At 45.4% G+C, this 23149-nt stretch overlaps 1 protein-coding gene across 2 annotated transcripts in view; it reads right to left on the minus strand.

Moving 5' to 3' along the window:
- The window catches only part of LOC140395273 (calreticulin-like), a 220808-nt gene extending 201544 nt beyond the window's left edge, over positions 1–19264 (minus strand). Inside the window, exons 1-3 of one of the 2 annotated variants that reach the window (XM_072482842.1) lie at positions 19061–19264; positions 12143–12244; positions 323–526 (exon numbers count right to left, since the gene is read on the minus strand). In XM_072482842.1, the coding sequence (XP_072338943.1) occupies positions 323–526; positions 12143–12244; positions 19061–19145 (391 nt within the window). In that variant the 5' untranslated portion in view covers positions 19146–19264. The remainder of the gene's footprint in view (positions 1–322; positions 527–12142; positions 12245–19060) is intronic. The other variant, XM_072482841.1, reaches the window with a different exon arrangement.
- Positions 19265–23149: the final 3885 nt, after the last annotated feature.

Genomic DNA, 23149 nt, shown 5'->3' on the forward strand with positions numbered 1-23149 from the left:
TCCTTGCGCAGAATGCTTCAGGTACTAAATTACTCATGAACTTCTCATGGGGACTGAAGAGGGGATCACTGTAGATTAATTGAATTTTTAGTTTAGAAATGAACGGTGGTAAAAAGCAGTAATAGTTGGCTAAATCTTAGACCACTTTGAATCAGATGACTGAGACTCACTGGGAGAACTTACCTGCCTGCCACTTCTTAATTATAATCTAGAGGCTGCTTTATTTTCAAATGCATGCTATGTCAATGGAATAAGCTTATAAGCCGACATAACTTCCTCGCGAAGTACTTTAACATTGGCTACCTAAGCCCAGTGAACTCACCGAACATGAGGTAATATTCAGACTCTCCGTGAATGGCTTCCTGATCCAAGTCAGCTGGGAAGAGTTTAATGTAACCACCGCCGCAGTCAATCTTCTGCTCATGTTTCACAGTGAACTGAATCACCAGGCTTTTATCCTCATTGCTGAATGGCTCAAATCTTGCCGACAGGGCATAAAATCTAGCATCCTGGCTAGTCTGGATACCTGGAAAGGATTGTAACATTATATAAATTTCATACAATAGTTAATTGGATAACTTTGTGCACCCAGTAACCAGGTGATCAGTATGGAATGGGCACCAATACAAGTGATATTACACAAAGAACTGGATTAAGCAGATACAATGCTGTGCAGTCAGTTTAAATTGTCTTGATGAGACCTAAACAAGTGGACAGAGAAGCTCAACTCACATGTATCTGCTCTGTAACCGAGTCGCTCTGCCCACAACCGACCAACCAACTCCATTCACAAAAGACTTTAAAATGACTGCTCCCGATGTTCATCACCAGAAACCCACATCAGGTGGGTTAATGATACACAGATAAATGTAACTGAACTTGACTCAAGTCAAATACAGGCCAGTCCTAACAGCAGCAGGACTTCAGGCACGGAGAAACTAACAACTGACTTGCCACAGGTTTACGGGGTTCCTTTTTTCAAAAATATTTTATTAAGGTATTTGCAAGTTTTTATAATAATAACATAAACATGTATACTAAACGTTTCCACCCCCAACCCAATCTTCACACACCCCAACCATAAAACAACAATCCAGCCCTCTCTCTCCCCCCACCATTGGAATACTGCATCTGCAGTTGACGAACGGCTGCCACCTCCGGGTGAACCCTAACATTGACCCTCTTAAGGCAAACTTTATTTTCTCGAGACTGAGAAACCCAGCCATGTCACTAACCCAGGTCTCTACATCGGGGGCTTCGAGTCCTTCCACATTAATAAGATCCGTCTCCGGGCTACCAGGGAGGCAAAGGCCAAGACGTCGGCCTCTTTCACCCCCTGTACTCCCAGCTCTTCCGACACTCCAAAGATCGCTACCTCTGGACTCGGCATCACCGGTGTTTTTAGCACCGTGGACATTGCCTTCGCAAAACCCTGCCAAAACCCTCTAAGCTTCGGGCGTGCCCAAAACATGTGGACATGATTTGCTGGGCTTCCCGTGCACACCTGTACTCTACCCCGAAAAACTTGCTCATCCTAGCCACTGTCATGTGTGCCGGGTGGACTACCTTAAATTGTAATAGGCACATGATGAGGATGTATTAACCCTGCTTAGGGCATCCGCCCACAGACCCGCCTCTATCTCTCCTCCTAGCTCGTCCTCCCACTTGCCCTTAAGCTCCTCCACCGGAGTTTCCTCCGCCTCCGAAAGCTCCCGGTAAATATCTGATCTCCTCCCCTCTCCCAGCCAGGTACTGGAGACTACTCGATCCAGTATCCCCCGTGGTGGCAACAGTGGAAAGGCCGGAACCTGCTTCCTCAATAAGTCTCGCACCTGCAAATACCTAAACCCATTCCCTGCTGGCAATTCAAATTTATCCTCCAAGGCTTTCAAGCTGGGGAAGCTCCCGTCTATAAATAGATCCCCCATCCTCCTAATTCCTGCCCTATGCAATCTCTGGAACCCACCGTCCAACCTACCCGATTGTACGGGGTTTCTGACACACACCTTGAATAGCATGTGTAGTTTTCGTCTTCATATTTAGGAAAGGATGTACTTGCATTGGAGGCCTTACAGCAACTTACAGCAAAGGTTCACTAGTACGGAACGGTAGCACAGTGGTTAGACTGTTCTTCACAGCGCTAGGGTACCAGGTTCAATTCCCGGCTTGGGTCACTGTCTATGCGGTTTATGTGGTTTCCTCCCACAAGTCCCAAAAGAAGTGCTATTAGGTAATTTGGACATCCTGGATTCTCCCTCCGTGTACCCAAACAGGCGCCCGAGTGTGGTACCTGGGGGCTTTTCACAGCAACTTCATTGCAGTGTTAATGTAAGCCTACTTGTGACAATAATAAAGATAAATTATTACTAGATTGGTTCCTGGGATGAGAGGCTGAGTAAATTAAACCCATATTCTCTGGAGTTCAGAAGAATGAGAGGCCATCTCAATAAAACATACAAAGTTCTGAGGGGGTTTGATAGCGTAGGGGAACACGTGGACAGACTCTCAGGATAAGGGGGCTGATCATTTAGGACTACAATGAGGAGAAATTACTTCACTGAAAGGGTTGTGAATCTTTGGAATTCTCTACCACAGAGGGTTGTGAATGCTCCAGCATTAAATATATTTAAGGCTGGGATAAACAGATCTTTGGTCTCTCAAGAAATTAAGGGATATGGGAAGTAGGTGTAAAAATAGAGTCAAAGCCTAGGATCAGCCACAATCCTATTGAATGGCGAAGGTGGCTGACGAGCCATAGAGTCTACTTCTGCTCCTATTTCTTGTGTTCTCGTGTCCTTGACGGACATTAGCCCTGAAGATGAAAGGCAGCTTTTGGTATGGGGAGGGTGAAAGAGCTTTTGGCTCACTTTTACTCCATCCACATGTCACAGTTAGCAGTTATTAGATTCATAGAATTTACAGTGCAGAAGGAGGCCATTCGGCCCATCGGGTCTGCACCAGCCCATACAAAGAGCACCCTACTGAAGCCCACCTATCTACCCTATCCCCGTAACCCAGTAAGCCCCACTTAACATTTTTTGGACACCAAGGACAATTTATCATGGCCAATCCACCTAACCCGCACATCTTTGGACTGTGGGAGGAAACCCAAGCACCCGGAGGAAACCCACGCAGATACGGGGAGAACGTGCAGACTCCGCACAGACAGTGACCCAGCCGAGAATCGAATCTGGGACCCTGGAGCTGTGAAGCGACTGTGCTAACCACTTGTACAACCAAGATACAGTAGTACCCACTACTGTGCTCCCATTCCCAGTATCGACGTTCAAACCAGAGGTGCTGAGCCCAAGAGAGTCCAGTGAGCCTAAAGAGGGTCCATGGTCATCAATTTTCTGTCAGTCATCATATTTCTGATTTTTATCCTCTATATTTGCTGATTTACGAACTTGTTGTTTCTGGCAGTGCATACTAGGAAACATTTTCGATAGTAACTGAACTTGCTGCTTTGGGATGTAATATGGCCTTTTGGTTATCAGGATACTGTACAGGGTTCCTTGGAATTTAGGTACCAGCATTTGCAGGTAGACCTATAGAAAAGTTCAACAGCTACTGCTTTATAGGAATTAAGATGAAGATCAATAGATTTCTGCAAGGGTCTGAAGGAATATCCAACTACGGTGGGTAAGATCCAGATCAGCTATGACATAACTGAATAGTGGAGCAGGTTCAAAATAGTTTAGGCTAACAAATTTTTTGGGGCACACCAATGCAAAATATGGGAATAACTAATCAAAATAGTTATTCGGGGCAGCATAGAAACCCAGTGGGTTTGCCCTGCAGTCTCATGGCGCCAAGGTCCCAGGTTCGATCCCGGCTCTGGGTCACTGTCCGTGTGGAGTTTGCACATTCTCCCCGTGTTTGCGTGGGTTTCGCCCCCACAACCCAAAGATGTGCAGGGTAGGTGGGTTGGCCACGCTAAATTGCCCCTTAATTGGAAAAAATTAATTGGGTACTCTAAATTTAAAAAACAAAAGTTATTCCGAGGGCAGCATGTGGCGCAGTGCTTAGCATTGCTGCCTCACAGCGCTGAGGACCGGGGTTCATCCCGGCCCTGGGTCACTGTCTGTGTGCAGTTTGCACATTCTCCCCATGTCTGCGTGATGTGCAGGGTAGGTGGATTGGCCATGCTAAATTGCCCCTTAATTGGAAAAAAAAATAATTGGGTACTCTAAATTTACTTTAAAAATATAGTTATTCCTGGTGTTGTTCATCCGAGAAAGACTATTGCAAATTCTTCACGGCTGCTTTTCTTTTTGACTCTTTCTTTCTTGAAAATAGTGATTCTCTGCTGAGGTAGGCTCCACATGTACCTTGTTCCCTCCCTTGCCCAAATTACTAACAAAAATTTGTCTTCATAAGTCATTCAACTGGAGATGGGGATGGGAACAGGATAAATGGCAGCCAAACCTAACCTTATCACCCAACATCCTTCTTTTTTTAAAAAATTCCATTCACGGCAAGGCCAGCACTTTTTGCCCATCCCCAAGTGCCCTCAAGAAGTTGATTGTGAGCCATCTTCTTGAACCCCTGTGAAAGTTGTAGCAGCTTCTGCTAACCCATTTCAGAAGGTTGTTTGAGTTAACTACATTGTTTATACACTTCCAGTGGGAGTCACAGGTTAATAATCAGGAGTGGGAAGTTTAGTTAACTTCCTTCCTATCTCATTGATACTGAGACCAATACCACTCTGAGCTGATTTTTTGTTTTTTTATATTTAGAGTATTCAATTATTTTTTTTCCTATTAAAGGGAAATTTAGAGTGGCCAATTCACCTGCCCGACACATCTTTGGGTTGTGAGGGTGAGACCCATGCAGACACAGGGAGAATGTGCAAACTCCACACGGAAGTGACTGGGGGCCGGGATCGAAACCGGGTACTCGGTGCCGTGAGGCAGCAGTGTTAACCACTGCGCCACCCTGAGGTAAGGCAAGCTCAGAACTGCGCATCAGATCTGGGATCATCTTGGTTTGGACACCTTAATGACACATGGAATGAACTTACTGAGTCACTGGACAATCTTCCAACACTGGTTTTTTTTTTTAAATGCCGATGTTAGCTCATTAAAAGGAGAAATTAATGCTTATTAGTTGAGGAGAATGTTTCCAGGGATGAGGGATTTCAGACATGAGATTAGATTGGAGAAGCTGGGGAAATTCTCCTTTGGAGAAGAAAAGGGCAAGAGGAGATTTGATCGAATTATTTAAAATCATGACGGATGTGGACAGGGTAGAAGAAGAGAAACTGCTCCCATTGGCGGAAGGATCAAGAATGAGTGGACATTTATTTAAGGTGAATTGCAAAAGAAACAAAGGTGACATGAGGAAACTTTCTTTTTATAAATTTAGAGTACCCAATTATTTTTATTCCAGGAAAGGGGCAATTTAACATGGCCAATCCACCTACCCTGCACATCTTTGGATCGCAGACCCAAGAAGAATTTGCAAACTCCACATGGACAGTGACCCAGGGCCGAGATTCGAACCCGGGTCCTCAGCGCCGTAGGCAGCAGTGCTAACCACTGTGCCACATGCCGCCGAAGGAAATGTTTTTTAAAATGCAACCAGTGCTGAGGAGCTTAATGCATTTCCTAATGGTGTGGTGGAAGTAGATTCAATCGTGGCTTTCAAAAGGGAATTAATTATCTGAAGATAAAAAACAAAATCAGGGCTACAGAGAAAGAGTAGGGCATAATTACGATAGGGCATAGAAAATAGGAGCATGTGTAGGCCAATCAGCCCTTCAAGCCTGCTCCACCATTCAATATGATCATGACTGAACCTGCATATCAACACCATACTTCCGTACTTTCCCCCTACTCCTCGACACTTTTTAAAGAGTGTAGAAATCTATTTCCTTCTTAAATATATTCAGTGACTTGGCCTCCACAGCCTTCAGGGCAGCATGGTAGCACAGTCGGTAACACTGTTGCTTCACAGCTCCAAGTTCCCAGGTTCGAATCCTGCCTTGGGTTACTGTCTGTTCAGAGTCTGCACGTTCTCCCAGTGTCTGCGTGGGTTTCCTCCGGGTGCTCCAGTTTCCTCCCACAAGTCATGCGGTTAGGTGAATTGGACATTCTGAATTCTCCCTTTGTGTACCCGAACAGGCGCTGGAATGTGGAGACTAGGGGCTTTTCACAGTAACTTAATTGCAGTGTTAATGTAAGCCTACTTGTGACAATAAAGATTATTATTGCGTGCCCCACCCTCTTGAGTGAAGAGGTTTCTCCTCATCTCAGACCTAAATGGCCTACCCTGTATCCCGAGACTGTGACCTCTTGTTCTAGACCCTCCAGCCAGAGGAAAGCTCATCCTTGCATCCAGTCTGCACAGCCCTGTCAGAATTTAATGTACCAAATGGCTTCCTGTACTGTAACCCATTCTATAAGTTTACATTGCCTCAATGTTACATTTACTGTTATTGTTTATTCACCTCGTGCTTCCATATTGGACCATAATTCAATAATGATTTGTCAAGTCATCCATTGTCTTTTTTCTGAAATATTTCCTCAATAAATGCTGTTTGGATAATGCAGCTTCTCCTGAGTTGTAGAACATTCAGGGGTATGGATAGAGTAGACAGGTAGAAACTTTTCTTTTCAGCCATGGATGTGGGCATCGCTGGCTGGGCCAGTATTTGTTGCCCATCCCTTAGGACAATTGAGAATCAACCACATTGCTGGAGTTACGTGTAGGCCAGACCAGGGAAGGATGGCAGATTTCAGGGCAGCACGGTGGCGCAGTTGGTTAGCCCTGCTGCCTCACGGTGCCGAGGTCCCAGGTTCAATCCTGGCTCTGGGTCACTGTCCGTGTGGAGCTTGCACATTCTCCCCGTGTTTGCATGGGTTTCGCCCCCACAACCCAAAGGTGTGCAGGGTAGGTGGATTGGCCACGCTAAATTGCCCCTTAATTGGAAAAAATGTACTCTAAATTTAAAAAAAACGGATGGCAGATTTCCTTCCCTAAAGGACATTAGTGAACAATTGACAATGGTTTCATGGGCATCAATAGACTTATAATTCCAGATTTTTATTGAATTCAAACTCAGGTCCCCAGACAGAGAATTATCCTAGGCCTCAGGATTACTCGTCTAGTGACAATACCACTACGTCACCGCCTCCCCCTTGGTGGAAGGATCAATGACCAGGGCGTAAGGAGGAAATAGCGGGGCACCTGGAGGGAAATTGTCCCATTGGGCAGGCACAGCATGGGTTCATAAAGGGTAGGTCGTGTCTGACTAATTTGGTAGAATTTTTTGAGGACGTTACCAGTGCAGTAGATAACGGGGAGCCGATGGATGTGGTATATCTGGATTTCCAGAAAGCTTTTGACAAGATGCCACACAAAAGGTTGCTGCATAAACTAAAGATGCATGGCATTGAGGGTAAAGTGGTAGCATGGGTAGAGGATTGGTTAACTAACAGAAAGCAGAGAGTGGGGATAAATGGGTGTTTCTCTGGTTGGCAACCTGTAACTAGTGGGGTCCCTCAAGGATCAGTGTTGGGCCCGCAGTTGTTCACAATTTACATCGATGATTTGGAGTTGGGGACAAGTGCAATGTGGCAAAGTTTGCAGACGACACTAAGATAAGTGGTAAAGCAAAAAGTGCAGAGGATACCGGAAGTCTGCAGAAGGATTTGGATAGGTTAGGTGAATGGGCTAGGGTCTGGCAGATGGAATTCAATGTTGCCAAGTGTGAGGCTATCCATTTTGGGAGGAATTTCATAGAATTTACAGTGCAGAAGGAGGCCATTCGGCCCATCGAGTCTACACCAGCTCTTGGAAAGAGCACCCTACCCAAGGTCAACACCTCCACCCTATCCCCATAACCCAGTAACCCCACCCAACACTAAGAGCAATTTTGGACACTAAGGGCAATTTATCATGACCAATCCACCTAACCTGCACATCTTTGGACTGTGGGAGGAAACCGGAACACCCGGAGGAAACCCACGCACACACGGGGAGGATGTGCAGACTCCACACAGACCGTGACCCAAGCCGGAATCGAACCTGGGACCCTGGGGCTGTGAAGCAATTGTGCTATCCACAATGCTACTGCAATAACAGCAGAATGGATTATTATTTAAACGGTAAGATGTTAAAACATGCTGCTGCGCAGAGGGACCTGGGTGTGCTGGTGCACGAGTCGCAAAAAGTTGGTGTGCAGGTGCAACAGGTGATTAAGAAGGCTAATCGAGTTTTGTCTTTCATTGCTAGAGGGATGGAGTTCAAGACTAGGGAGGTTATGCTGCAATTGTATAAGGTGTTAGTGAGGCCACATCTGGAGTATTGTGTTCAGTTTTGGTCTCCTTACCTGAGAAAGGACATATTGGCACTGGAGGGAGTGCAGAGGAGATTCACTAGGTTGATCCCAGAGCTGAGGGGATTAGATTATGACGAGAGGTTGAGTAGACTAGGACTGTACTCATTGGAGTTTAGAAGGATGTGGGGGGATCTTATTAAAACATATAACATTATGAAGGGAATAGATAGGATAGACGCGGGCAGGTTGTTTCCACTGGTCGGGGAAAGCAGAACTAGGGGGCATAGCCTCAAAATAAGGGGAGGTAGATTTAGGACCGAGTTTAGGAGGAACTTCTTCACCCAAAGGGTTGTGAATCTATGGAATTCCTTGCCCAGTGAAGCCGTTGAGGCTCCTTCTTCAAACGCTTTTAAGAAAAAGATAGATACCTTTGTAAAGAATAAAGGGATTTGGGGATATGGTGTACGGGCCGGAGAGTGGAGCTGAGTCCACAAAGATCAGCCATGATCTCAATGAATGGCGGAGCAGGCTCGAGGGGCCAGATGGCCTACTCCTGCTCCTAGTTCTTATGTAGATTTAAGGTAAGGGACTGGAGGTTCAGAGGGAATGTGAGGAAAAACTTTCCCCCTCCACCCCAGAGCGTAGTGGGAGTCTGGAACTCACTGCCTGAAAGGGTGGTGGAGGCAGAGACCCTCATAATAATGAAATAATATTTAGATGTGCACTTACGATGCCGAGGCATACAAGGCCAAATGCTGGAAAATGGGATTTTCCCCATGCCTGCGTGGGTTTCACCTCCCACAACCCAAAGATGTGCAGGTTAGGTGGATTGGCAATGGTAAATAGTGCTTCAATTGGAAAAAAAATAACTGGGTACTCTAAATACATTAAAAAAAGAATACATAGGTGGTTATTTTTGACCAGCACAGATGTGATGCGCCAAAAAGGCTTTTCTGTGCTGGACCTTTATGACACTGGCAGAAAAGTGTAACTACTGTGTAGCAAGTTTACATAGATCTGTGTTTATAATGAGAATCTTATAAAAAGATGACAAAAGACATTTTACATATAATAGATATCCTCATTATAATGCTTTCCCACGACGTTCGCATGGCAGCCAGAAAAGGCTAATGTTGTAGCTTCACATGTGGTACAACCAGCAAACAGCTTATTACTAGAAACAAGGTGTCATGTTTAAATTTAAACTTTAAGTTTCAAAGCTCACGAACAACAAGGACAAGATAGTTGGAGCCACCTGTTTAAAAATATGAAACTACATTTCTGGTGTTCAGCCCATTTATAGGAATAAAAAATGCAAATGTGCACTCATTACTTCCCAGTTCCTCTAAAAACTACCTGTTCTGAAGTTGCACGTGTGGCTGACTGACAAGGCCCTACTTTTATGAAAATCATTAATCGGGACTTCAATGAAGTTACTGTGAAAAGTCCCTAGTCGCCACATTCCGGCGCCTGTTCGAGGAGGTCGGTACGGGAATTGAACCCACGCTGCTGGCCTTTTTTTACAAGCCAGCTGTTTAGCCTACTGTTCTAAACCAGCCCCAGGCTGGTTTCAGGCAAGAATCAAAGCACTTGCCTTAATAGAGTACCACAAAACAATGTAAGAATCAAACCTGTGTGCAAAACAGGACTTTAATAAAAAAGTAATTCTGAAATGATCCATATGAACCAAGACCATTACAAGAAACTGGCTGGGCCTACACACGATTCCTCACCCAACCCATTTCTCAACAAGGTGATCAGGGAGATGCATACAGCACCAGGAAGTCTCATCCTTGATACTGCACGTAGCTCTGTTCTACCAAGTGATTGAAATCCCATCTCCAGAATGAAGGAAGAGAACAAACAGAGTATGCCGTCATTTATTGAATAATTGCTATTTACAAGACAACACTGACAGAGGCCTGAGAGTCAAGGGCCAACCTGTTGTTCTCATCCATTACAGCAATGAGGAATAGCAAAGGAAATGCTTTCTAATAATGTGTGTAAGCCAGAGGAACAGCACCTCACCTTTCAATTACAGAATTGATTTTGTTTTTAAAAAGGGGAAAATGTATTGCCGCCAATCCACCCATCCTACACATCTGTGGGGGTGAAACACATGCAGACACAGGGAGAATGTGCAAACTCCACACGGACAGTGACCCGGGGCCAGGATTCGAACCCGGGTCCTTGACGCCGTGAGGCGGTGGTGCTAACCACTGTGCCATTGTGCCACCCCTCAATTACAGAATTCTGGACTGAACACTGTTCAATGCCTTCAGATCCTAACATCTGCCCTAAAGCTCCAACACTGACATAGTTATAGAAGCTGTGAAATTCACATGCACACAAGTCAACCAGCACTTCTATTCCTGGTTGTTATTAAGTGATATTGGCACGTGCTGGAACAGACTTGGCAGCAATGCAATTCTCTGTCCCAGCCCCAAGTATGAAATAGATTATTGATTTCCTCTCGCTCAGGTCAAATAAAGAATATTGGGGCGGCATGGTAGCACAGTGGTTAGCACGGTTGCGTCACAGCTCCAGGGTCCCAGGTTCGATTCCCGGCTTGAGTCACTGTCTGTGCGGAGTCTGCGCCTTACCCCTATGTCTGCGGCGGCTTCCTCCGGGTGCTCCGGTGTCCTCCCACAGTCCAAAGATGTGCAGGTTAGGTGGATTGGCCATGCTAAATTGCCTTTAGTGTCCAAAACCAAGGTTAGGTGGGGTTACTGGGATAGGGTGGTGGCATGGGCTTCAGTAGGGTGCTCTTTCCAAGGGCCTGTGCAGATTCTATGGGCCGAATGGCCTCCTTCTGCACTGTAAATTCTATGATCAAAGGACAGTAGGACTCTGCCGAAACTGTATCTCAGAGGCAGGCTGCTTCACATCCAAAAGTATCTGGATGAGCACTTGGCGCGTCACAACATTCAAGGCTATAGGCCAAGTGCTGGCAAATAGGATTAGGTAAGCTGGTCAGATGCTTTTCATGCTTCGGTGCACACTCGATGGGCCAAAGGGCCCCTTCTGTGCTGTATTTTTCTGGATTCTGAATGCCAGTAACTTTAGAAAAGACCAGAAAATAGAAGGGACATTAAAAAAAAATCACCAACAAGAAACAAAATAGGGAAGGATTTACTGAGTTACCGGCCATGTGGTTTTTAGCGGTGGAGACAGCCGGCCAGCAGGATTTACAGGTCCCGCGTTGTCAACGGGATTTCCAGTTGACTGCACCCCTCGTCGCCGGAAAGCCCGTGCTCCAGCGTGGCACCGGAACATCCTGCCGGCATGAATAGCCGGTAAATCTCACCCAATAACATTAATGTATGTTAGTCGTTGAATTAATAAGGGAAGCTAGGGCTTCTCTTTAAAGCCATGATGTGGAGATGCCGGCGTTGGACTGGGGTGAGCACAGTACGAAGTCTTACAACACCAGGTTAAAGTCCAACAGGTTTGTTTCTATGTCACTAGCTTTCGGAGCGCTGCTCCTTCCTCAGGTGAATGAAGAGGTCTGTTCCAGAAACACATATATAGACAAATTCAAAGATGCCAGACAATGCTTGGAATGCGAGCATTAGCAGGTGATTAAATCTTTACAGATCCAGAGATGGGGTAACCCCAGGTTAAAGCGGTTGTCGCGCGTCCTGAAGGCGCGACTACTTCTCTTTAAAGGAGCATTGCCAGGATACAAATTACATACATACAAGTTACGGTATCATTACTGAGGATCTAGAAGTTCCATATGAAATAAAATTAAGGATACTGTTCCCAAATCAAATCAGCCCAGAGATTAGCAAGGAAGCTCAACAGATCTACAGAAAACAGTTAACATCTTCAAACATTGTACACAGGTCAACCTACCTTTGTCTTTCTCCACATCCCCATAAAACTTTCCAGCTGATAGCTTGAATTTGCCATAGTCCGATTTATGTTTGGATTCAATCCATCGGCTATTCCAGGCATCTGAAATCAGAATGGTCGGGGTGGGGGGAGGTGGAGGAGAAATCCATTAGTGACATACTTATCAATAACTTACTTTTCTGTACTTGTCTTAATGATTCCACCAATTCAAATCAACCTTACATTCAAAATCAGGTAACCAGTAAATTCAGATAAAGGGAGGATTGATGAAAGGTCCCACTGATGTAGTGCCGTTCACGGCCCTAGGACATAGCAAACGTGACAGCCAATAAAGTATTTCTAAAGTATTGTCACTTTTGGAACATAGAAAATTTCTGCATAGAATCCCTACAGTGCAGGAGGCCATTCGGCCCATCGAGTCTGTACCGCAGCCCAGAAGGAGCATCCCACCCAGGCCACCACCCTATCCGTGCAACCCCACCTAAACGTTTGGACACTAAACGACATCTTTAGACTGTGGGAGGAAACCGGAGCACCCGGAGGAAACCCACGCAGACACGGGGAGAACGTGCAAACTCCACATAAGACAGTGATCCAAGGTTGGAATCGAACCAAGGTCCCTGGCGCTGTGAGGCAGCAATGCTAACCATTGTGCCACTCTACATCTTGAATAACAAGATCGAGGGCAGCACGGTGGTACTGCTGCCTCATGGCACCAAGGACCCGGGTTCAATACCGGCTCCGGGTCACTGTCCGTTTGGAGTTTGCGCATTCTCCCAGTGTCTGCATGGATCTCACCCCACAACCCAAAAAGATATGAAGGGTAGGTGAATTGGCTATGCTAAATTGCCCATAAATTGAAAAAAAAAATTGGGTACTCTAAAAAAAATTTTTTTTAATACATTCTGCTGCTGATCATGGCTCATAGCTCCTCATGGATGCCCAGTTTTGAGTTGCTAGATCTGTTCTAAATCTATCCTTTTGGCAAGGTGGCAGTGCCACACATGACAGAGGGTATACTGAATGGGAAGATGAGAAGTTGAGGCCGAGCTCAAGTAGGTTCTTCCAGGGGTGGCAGGGTGGCCCAGTGGTTAGCACTGCTGCCTCACAGTGCTGAGGACCCAGTTTCATCCCGGCCCGGGTCACTGTCTGTGTGGAGTTTGCACATTCTCCTCGTGTCCGCTTGGGTCTCACCCTCACAACTCAAAGCTGTGCAGGTAGATTGGTGATGCTAAATTGCCCTTTAATTGAAAAAAATAATTTAAAATTACAACAAAAAAAAAGTAGGTTGGTTCCCTCAGCGTCTACTTCAGACCCAGTCTAGCAACTTTGTTCTTTAGGATTCCATCAGCTCAGTCAGTAGCAGAGCCACTCTTGGTGATGGGCACTGAAATCCAGACAGAGTACATTCTGTGCCTTATCACTCAGTGCTTCTTCCCAAATGATATTCAACATGAAGGGACAACTAATTCATCAACTGGGTGAGTAAATTGGGCCCATAGGAGTTTAAAAGAATGGAGTGAGGGTGGTCACATTGCAACATTTAAGATTATGAAGGGGTTTGACAGAGTGGACACTGAGAGGTTGTTTCCCCTGGCTAGGGAACCTGCTGCCACAAATTTCTAGATAAGCTTCTACACTAGCTTAAACGCTGGTATCTAATTTTGTCCATTCATGGCAAAAGGTCATCAACCTGAATTGTTAACTCCTTTCTCTGCCCACCTGCTGAACATTTCCAGTATTTTCTGTTTTTATTTATACCAAGTATATTACGGAGTTTCTTAGTGGTGAACACTGCTGCCTCACAGCGCTGGGGACCTGTGACTATTCTGTATTTGGGGACTTGGGTTCAATTCCAACCTCGGCTGATTGTCTATGTGGTGTTTGCACTTACTCCCCACATCTGTGTAGGTTTCCTCTGGGTGGTCTAGTTACCCCCCCCCCCCCAGTCCAAAGATGTGTAGGTGAGGTGGATTGGCTATGCTGAAATTGCCCTGTAGCACCCAAAGGTGTGTAGGTTAGGTTACGGGGATAAAGTGGGGAATGTGCCTCGGTAGGATGCTCTTTCAGAGGGTCAATGTAGACTCGATGTGCTGAACGGCCTCTTTCTGCACTGTAGGGATTCTATGATTCTATAACTACTTCAGCTCTAGCAAGACTTTTAATTTATCCAATTTATTTGTACAGGGCTCCTTCCATCATTTCTGACTGGGGCTTCAAGTACAGAATAGTCACAAATTTGGAAAACTGCTGAAGGGTTTTATGACCCTCCACATCCATTAAGGCACACAACTCAACTAGGTTTGAGAAGTTGTATGGCAAGCCAACAAGTAGAGCTGAAAGTGCATAGATGAGTGCTTTTTGCCAGTGAACTATTTATCTTAAAATAGAAAGCACCCATGATACTCCTGACAATGCACTGTTAATATCATCTACGCTGTCCTGGGAATGCTGCCAAGCATTCATTGTTTCAAAATATTTTAATCACCCCCTTCACAGTCACGGTGCCGTGCTCGCCTCCCAAACCCGGAACTGACTAGAAGCAAACTGTCTCAGCCAAGGTAAGGCAATTTTATTTTACTTTTAAATCCTGCACCTGTTGTTGGCCGACCACAGGTGGTGTGGCAATGGAGCAACAAAATTATACATCAGCCAGGTTTCCCACACTGGACTTTCTTGTTCGGTGAATTGGACATTCTGACTTCTCCCTCTGTGTACCCGAACAGGCGTCGTAGTGTAGCGACTATGGGACTTTCACAGGAACTTCATTGCAGTGCTAATGTGAGCCTACTTGTGACACTAATAAATATTATTGTATAATCTGTACTGTATCTGACCTGAGTGTGTTTGTTAACACACTATTGAGGAAGCTACACTGACCATCCTAATTTGCATACACATCTTCTCAACAAGTCATCAACACAGTTGAAGAATTACACATTTGCTGGCATTGACAGTCCAGTGTGTATCAAGGTAATCCGTCAAGCTGGAGGCCCAACACCAAGTGATGGGACAAGGAGTGATTGCCTCACTGCTGCATGCTCTCATATATGGATGAGGGACGGTACAATTGGAATGACCAGAAGTTTGGGAATTCTTCACAAGGTGAACGTTTAGATTTTGGAGTTGCACTCGCGGAGATCTAGAACTTCATGTTCTCACTGACCTCCTGGCCAGACCCAAAATATGAGAAAGCTCTGAAAATACCCCCGTAAAATATGTTAGCACGTTCATAGCCTGCTTCAGCTTTTTTGTTGTTTCAAATCAAACAACAGTTAAATTATAATCTTTAGTTTACTCCTTCCTATCTCTTTTTTTTCATAAATTTAGAGTACCCAATTCATTTTTTCCAATTAAGGGACAATTTAGCGTGGCCAATCCACCTACCCTGCACATCTTTGGGTTGTGGGGGCGAAACCCACGCAAACACGGGGAGAATGTGCAAACTCCACACGGACAGTGACCCAGAGCCGGGATCGAGCCTGGGATCTCGGCGCCGTGAGACTGCAGTGCTACCACTGTGCCACCGTGCTGCCCTTCTCCTTCCTATTTCTGAAGAATGAATGGATCTGACCAAGATTATTTTACTGTAGTGAAAAAGACCAGTTCCTGTTGATCTGTTTTATCTGGTGAGTTTTAATTCTGGCTGTGATTACTTCTTAGCCACAACGTCTGTTTCCAAGTGCATGTTATTTATTTAAATTTGGGGGGAAATTGAAAGAATGGAATTTAAAAGGACGCCCACATCCCATAAACAAAAATCCTCAAATTCCTCATGTTTAAACATCAACAGTCAGTTCACAAACTACCTCGACTTTGGAAATGTCCTTACAATGGGATATGTGGGAGCCCATTAGAAGTGGATCCCAGTCTGTATGGCCGTGAACTGTGTTATTGTATTTTTGCTGAAGTAGCAACGCTTCAGAAGTTAAATGGAAATTTGTTAAATTAGGAAATTATGTATCTATCCTGTGCACGCAGGATATACAGATTTGAGATCAGCAAATTCAGATGAAACAAGCATGGCACTAAATGGAACAGCGGGCAGCACAGTGGTGCAATGGTTAGCACTGCTGCCTCATGGCGCGGAGGACCCGGGTTCAATCCCGGCTCACTGTCCGTGTGGAGTTTGCACATTCTCCCAGTGACTGCATGGGTCTCACCCCCACATCCCAAAACGATGTAGCCACGCTAAATTGCCCTTTAATTGGAAAAAAAAATTGGATACTCTAAATTTATTTTTAAAAATGGAACAGCAACAGAAATGAAATAAAGAGAAAAAATTATCTCTGCCTTTCTAGCAAGGAAAGTGATTCAGTGGAGCAAGAGAACATGCAGAAAGATGTTGAACAGTAATCAGAAGTTAAAGGAGACACTTTAAAAAAGCATAGATAGAGACAAAGCAAACAGCAAATAAAAACTTCAAAACTACATGAAAGCTAACAGTGAGAAGGCGAAATAGAGGACTATATGAGTTTATAAATATTCTGCCCCAAAGTATTCACAACTGAAGATATGTGCAACATCTCCAAAAAAGAAACCAAGGTTAAAAATGAGATTTGAAACCGAAGCTTCTGGAGACTCTGTGACTTAGTTGAAACTGACTTATATAAAAAGGGCCCACAGCCATCAGAACTCAGATGATGATCCCAGTGGTGTAGCACAGGTCGGCGAAAGAACACAGAGGCTAGATCCAGAAGCTGAGAATGGGCAAATATTCTATTGCTCCAGCTGTTTCCACTACTTGAAGATTACATTGGTGGATCTATACCATCCAGACCATTGTGAGCAGAACGGAGGTGGTTCTGGAGACATGTGCCGTTTTTTCTGAGGACTGTTGAGCGCGCAACCCGGGTCAGTTGTGTGCTGCTGTTGGCTGGGAATCAGTCTAACTCCTAGAAGAAGAGGAACTGAAATTCTTTGTGAGGAAGACAGAGTTTTGAAGGACTTGGTGACTGAGATTGATAATAATAATCTTTATTGTCACAAGTAGGCTTACATTAACACTGCAATGAAGTTACTGTGAAAAGCCCCTAGTCGCCACACTCCGGCACCTTTTCGGGTACACTAAGGGAGAATTCAGAATGTCCAAATTACCTAACAGCACGTCTTTCGGGACTTGTGGGAGGAAACCCGAGTACCCGGAGGAAACCCACGCAGACAGGGGAGAACATGCAGACTCCACATAGACAACGGCCCAAGCCGGAATTGAACTTGAGACCCTGGAGCTGTGAAGCAAGAGTGCTAACCACTGCCGCCATGACATACAAGCTGAGTGGACTGCCAACTAATTCGGAGATCTGTCTTAGTTGTATCTGCCATTTAAGTTGAAGTTTATAATCAATTACAATTTGCTTGTTAATTCATGTTTAACTTATGCTGATCCTGAGTTTTAGAGTATAGGTAGTACCAATAGTTGTGGAACATAACATTTGCTTTGTTTGACTCTAGTATAGTAAAAAAAAATTTGGTTTAAACCATGGAATCTCATGGCTTCAGAATTTCAGTAAATGTTTTAGATTTTTTCCTCTTTACAAAAAAGCTACTGGTCTTGGCTGAAATCATAACAGTACAGATTTAAAGATAGATTGGAGAAGTAGAGCTAAATGTTGTCAGCAAATGGAATCTGACCCCATGATTTCTGATGCCTTTGAATAGCATGTAGATTAGGAAGGGGAGACGGGCCAAGGCTGGGAGAGTCCAGAGTTAATGCTGCAGAGGCAGAAAGAGAAGCCATTGCTGCAGATGTGGGCATACCTTGGCTCTCCCCATCCCCTCAAACTCTACAAACCTCCCAGGTAGCTCGTTCTCACCTCTTGCACATCTCCAAAATAATCACTCAATATTGGTTGCCATATCTAACACTTTCCTTCAAATCAAAATCTTTGACCAAGTTTTTGCATGCTGATCCTAATATTATTTATGAGGTTTTGTGTCAAACTTTGTTCAATAGCACTCCTGTGAAGCACCCTGGGTCATTTTACAATGTTAAAGACAGACAGTAATTCATTTAATAGCCCCTTTCATCGCCTTAAGAAGTGCCAAGGCATTTTTACAGCCAAAGTACTTTTGAAGTGTAGTTACTGTTGTAGAATGCACTATATAAATGTAAGTTACTGGGAAGAGAAATGAGCCGTAGGTGAGTGAATCAAAAATGAGTAAATAGCTCCCCTCTTAAAAAGTCACCATGCAATCTTTGTGAATGTAATAGCCAGTGTGATTTGTTGTTTATCGCAATGTCTGTGGGACATTGCTGTGTACAAATCACAAGAGTGGCAACAATTCAAAAGCACCTTGGAACACCCTGAGGTTGCGATAGGTTGTATAAATGCCAGTCTTTTCCCTTTGGCCTATAGACTTTGAGGTTGTGCTGTGTCAGAAGGGGGAAATGCAAAGTTAGCTGTTAGCAATGACAACAGAATTAAACTGAAACGCCAAAGATCAAATTGTATCACAGTACTTCTCCTGGAGCTCCTCCTCAAGATTCACAGCACAGTGTGGCCCTTCCCCTGGGCTGTCAGTAGGATAACAGCCATATTTTGTCAAGCACAAAAGGGTAACGAGGGTTGTGAAATCTACATTACTGGTCAGGAAAATTCTTGGGGGGAAACCTCGACATCTTCCCCCCTTGAAACCCAGTTAAGTGGAAAGGTTAAACAGTCCCGAAAAATCACACCAGGGCACAATGAGATTAAGGAAAACATCCAAGTTAGAAAAGAGGGCGCAACAAGACAAGGTCCCCATCTTCAGAAATAACAAAGTGACTCATGGCGAGTTGATGGGAACTTAGATGGCAAGAGGCGGCTAAGGGGATTTCAGTACAAGCATGCCGCCTGTGTTAGTTAAGGAGGAGGAATCCAGTTGCAGAAAACTAATTGCAAGCAGCTAGTTACAGTTTGGCAAGCAGGTCAATCTCACCTCCGTCTGAGAATTGCTCGGTGAAGTAGACAGCGGGCTGGACAATGCCGGCCACAGAGCAGAGCAGCAGGAGCGGTAGCAGCATCGCTGATAGCTGTGTGGGGGGAGAGGATGGAGCTGGACGAGCGGCGACGGAACACCCAAACCAGCGGCGACGGTAGAGGCAGCAGCAAGACCGCTGACTCCCGGCTTCAAGCGTGTAGGTCAACCCCCTCTCTCCACACGGCTTCTAACCATTGGCTACAGTCACCAGCAGCCCCGCAAATCAGCTCCAAACACGTTTTTCCGACATTCTAGTTCCTGGATGGTTCCAGACAGCACCTTCTGGCTAACCAGACATCTCTGCACTTTAGTGAACGTTTTGTATCTTTTTTACACACACACCAGAATGGTCAAAGCTGCCACCTTTATTTGAGAATGGTTTATTAGGCAGTCCAGGCCAGCTCAATGTAAATTACATTTAAAGAGAGTATAATTATCCGGGTGGCAGAATTATATGGGAGATTCCAAATAGCCACTGATCTGCGATTCACCATTTTCATTATGTTACACGCACTTTCTGGCAGCTATGTACTTTCTTAGATAAAGGGACCAAAACTGCAGGCAATACTCCAGATGTGGTCTCACCAAGGCCCTGTGCAGCTGCAGTAAGACATCCTTGCTCCTGTACTCAAGTCCTCTTGCAATGTAGTTCCAAGTCATTGCAATAGAAATGTGCAAATAAAAGAAGAAAGTGGCTTCTGGCAGCATGCTCTCAACCATAAACCTAGAGGAATTAACATCAACAATGGGCTGAGTTTGGCGGCACAGTGGCTAGCACTGTTGCCTCAGGGCACTGAAGTTTGATCAGGGCCCCGGGTCACTGTCCGTGTGGAGTTTGCACATTCTCCCCGTGCCTGCGTGGGTCTCACCCCCACAAACCCAAAGATGTGCAGGCGAGGTAGATTGGCCACACTAAATTGCTCTTTAATTGGAAAAAAATAATTGAGCTCTCTAAATTTATTTAAAACAAACAATGGGCTGAGTCCGTGTGGCGTTTGCATACTCTCCCCGTGTCTGCGTGGGCCTCACCCCCACAAACCCAAAGATGTGCAGGGGAGGTAGATTGGCCATGCTACATTGCCCCTTAATTGGAAAAATACAGAACAAATCGGATACTCTAAATTTATATTTAAAAAATATATTAAAAAGATACAATGGGCTGAGAGATCGTGATGGACTTGAATATCATAGAATTTACAGTGCAGAAGGAGGCCACTCAGCCCATCGAGTCTGCACCAGCTCTTGGAAGAGCACCCTACCCAAAGTCAACACCCCCACCCTATCCCCATAACCCAGTAACCCCACCCACCAATAAGGGCAATTTTGGACATTAAGGGCAATTTAGCATGGCCAATCCACCTAACCTGCACATCTTTGGACTGTGGGAGGAAACCGGAGCACCCGGAGGAAACCCACGCACACACGGGGAGGATGTGCAGACTCCGCACAGACAGTAACCCAAGCCGGACTCGAACCTGGGACCCTGGAGCTGTGAAGCAATTGTGCTGTCCACAATGCTACCGTGCTGCCCACGATCAGAGAGAAACATTAAAAGCAGAGGCAAGTGAGCTTTTCAGCAGGTTTAACGGAGCAGATACTTTAGCACAGGGCTAAATCGCTGGCTTTGAGAGCAAACCAAGGCAGGCCAGCAGCACGGTTCAATTCCCGTACCAGCCTCCCTGAACAGGCGCCGGAATGTGGCGACTAGGGGCTTTTCACAGTAACTTCATTTGAAGCCTACTTGTGACAATAAGCGATTTTCATTTCATTTCATTTCAAGACAGGTGAAAACCTCAAGAAGATCTGGGAGTTTTAAAGATTGTTGGAAATTGAACTGAGGCATAATTCTTGTAGTCAGTCCGCAACCCGAACCTGTGCAAGGTACATACATACATCCCCTGTATGACTGATTTGGGAATCCCACATGACTGGCAAGCCTGTACTGTTCACATCACATGGTTGGAGAATGTTCTGTAACTTACCTTCACTGACCATCAAATGTGGCATTATTATGTGCAGAAATTCAGCCTATCGTACGAGTCATTTTCATAAACAATTCCAACTCTGACTCTGCTTGGAACTTGTGTATGCCAGTAAGCAGAATGTTACAAATAATTCTGCTGAAAATAAATAGTCGAATACTATCTTTCTGATACCCTACCGCCTTCCAGCAAACTTGTTCAAAAACAGTCAACCAAAGCTTCTTTTCCACCTTTCACCACATTGGTTAAGTTGCTATTTCTTGCAAAGAGAAAACTGAATTTTAAGCTTACCTTTCTCCTCAGATTCTAGTCTTGATTTAAAAAAAAAAATTTTTATTCGCCATATTTTCATAATTTTCGCCAAACAAAAGAGAAACAGAACCAAAACAATCCAACAATATATAAAGAAAACAGTCCTCACCCCTAACCCCCCCCCCTCAACATTCAACGGCAACCTACTCCCTAAAGTGAATAATAAACAAACCCCAAGAATTGTAGAATCCCTCCTTCGCACCCCCCCTCTCCGTCAGCTCAAACTCCAGCAGATCCCCCCGCCACGCCGAGGCACAGGGTGAAGAGACTGACCTCCACCCCAACAGGACACGCCTATGGGGGCAGCATGGTAGCACAAGTGATTAGCACTGTGGCTTCACAGCGTCAGGGTCCCAGGTTCGATTCCCTGCTGGGTCACTGTCTGTGCTCGGTTCCAAGATGTACGATAACAGATCATCAGCGTAGAAGGGTCCCCTATGCTCCACCACCCCCCTTCACTATCCCCGTCCACAACCCCAAGCTCCTTAGCGTGATGGCCAAGGGCTCTATAGCCAGTGCAAACAACATGGGGAACATAGGGTATCGCTGCCTTGTACGCCGGTGCAGAGCAAAGTACCTCATATTCATATTATTATTTTGAACGGTCTCCATCGGCTCCTTGTACAACAGCCGCACCCCCGCCACGAACCTCGGCCCAATTCCAAATCTTTCCAATACCGCCATCAAATAACTCCACTCTACCCAATCAAAAGCCTTCTCTCCATCCAGTGCTACCACCAACTCCGTCTCCTTTCCCTCCGCCGGAGACAGATTCACATTCAGCAACCTCCTCACGTTCAAAAACAGCTGCCTTCCCTTCACGAACCCTGTCTGTTCCTCCCCAATCACCTTCGGGAGATATCCCTCCAGCCTTGCCGCCAAAACCTTTGCCAATATCCTGGCATTTACATTACAACCCACACTCCGCTGGGTCCTTAACCTTCTATAGCAGCAGGGAAATCATCTGTGGCAAGACACCCCTGCCTATCGCATCCTTGAACATTCCCACCATCAGCAGCGCCAGCTTATCCTTCAGTTTCTTATAGAATTCAACTGGGAACCTATCTGGTCCCGCCGCCTTCCCTGCCTGCATCCTCCCAATCTCCTCCTTCACCTGCTCCCCCACCGGTCACTTCAAGCCTCTTCTATCCACTTCATCCAACCTTGGATACTCCAACCCATCCAGGAACTCCCTCATCTTTTGTTCCTCCCCCGGTGGCTCTGACCTATAGAACTCTTCAAATACTTTATTGATCTGCTCTGGGCCATCAACAGCTTCCCCACCTTATCCCGTACACTTGGCCAGGAGGGTAGGGTCCGGGTCCCCCACGTACCTCCCATCCATCTCCAGAATCTCCTAGATCAGTTGTTGGCACTGCTCTCTCTCTCTCCACTTTGTTCATCTTAGCTTTGAACGAAATCACGTCCCCCCCTCACTCTTGCCTTCAGAGCTTTCCAAACCACCAACTGCGAAACTTCCCTCATGCAATTAAACCACACATATTCACATATTCCTCGAGCATCTTCCCGATCTTATCGTAAAAACTTTGGTCCCCTAACAACCCCACGTCCATTCTCTATCCCAGCCTCTTAGCCACCCCCTTCTCCAAAACACATCCACACATTGCGGCGCATGGTCCGAAATCAATATCGCTGAATACTTCTGACTCCAGCCAATAACGCCTTCCCCCACACTGAAAAAGTCTATACATGTATTCACTTTATGAACTGAGGAGAAAAACAGGGGAGGTTC

The sequence above is a fragment of the Scyliorhinus torazame genome, chromosome 18 (genome assembly GCF_047496885.1).
Source record: "Scyliorhinus torazame isolate Kashiwa2021f chromosome 18, sScyTor2.1, whole genome shotgun sequence".
NCBI lineage: Eukaryota > Metazoa > Chordata > Chondrichthyes > Carcharhiniformes > Scyliorhinidae > Scyliorhinus > Scyliorhinus torazame.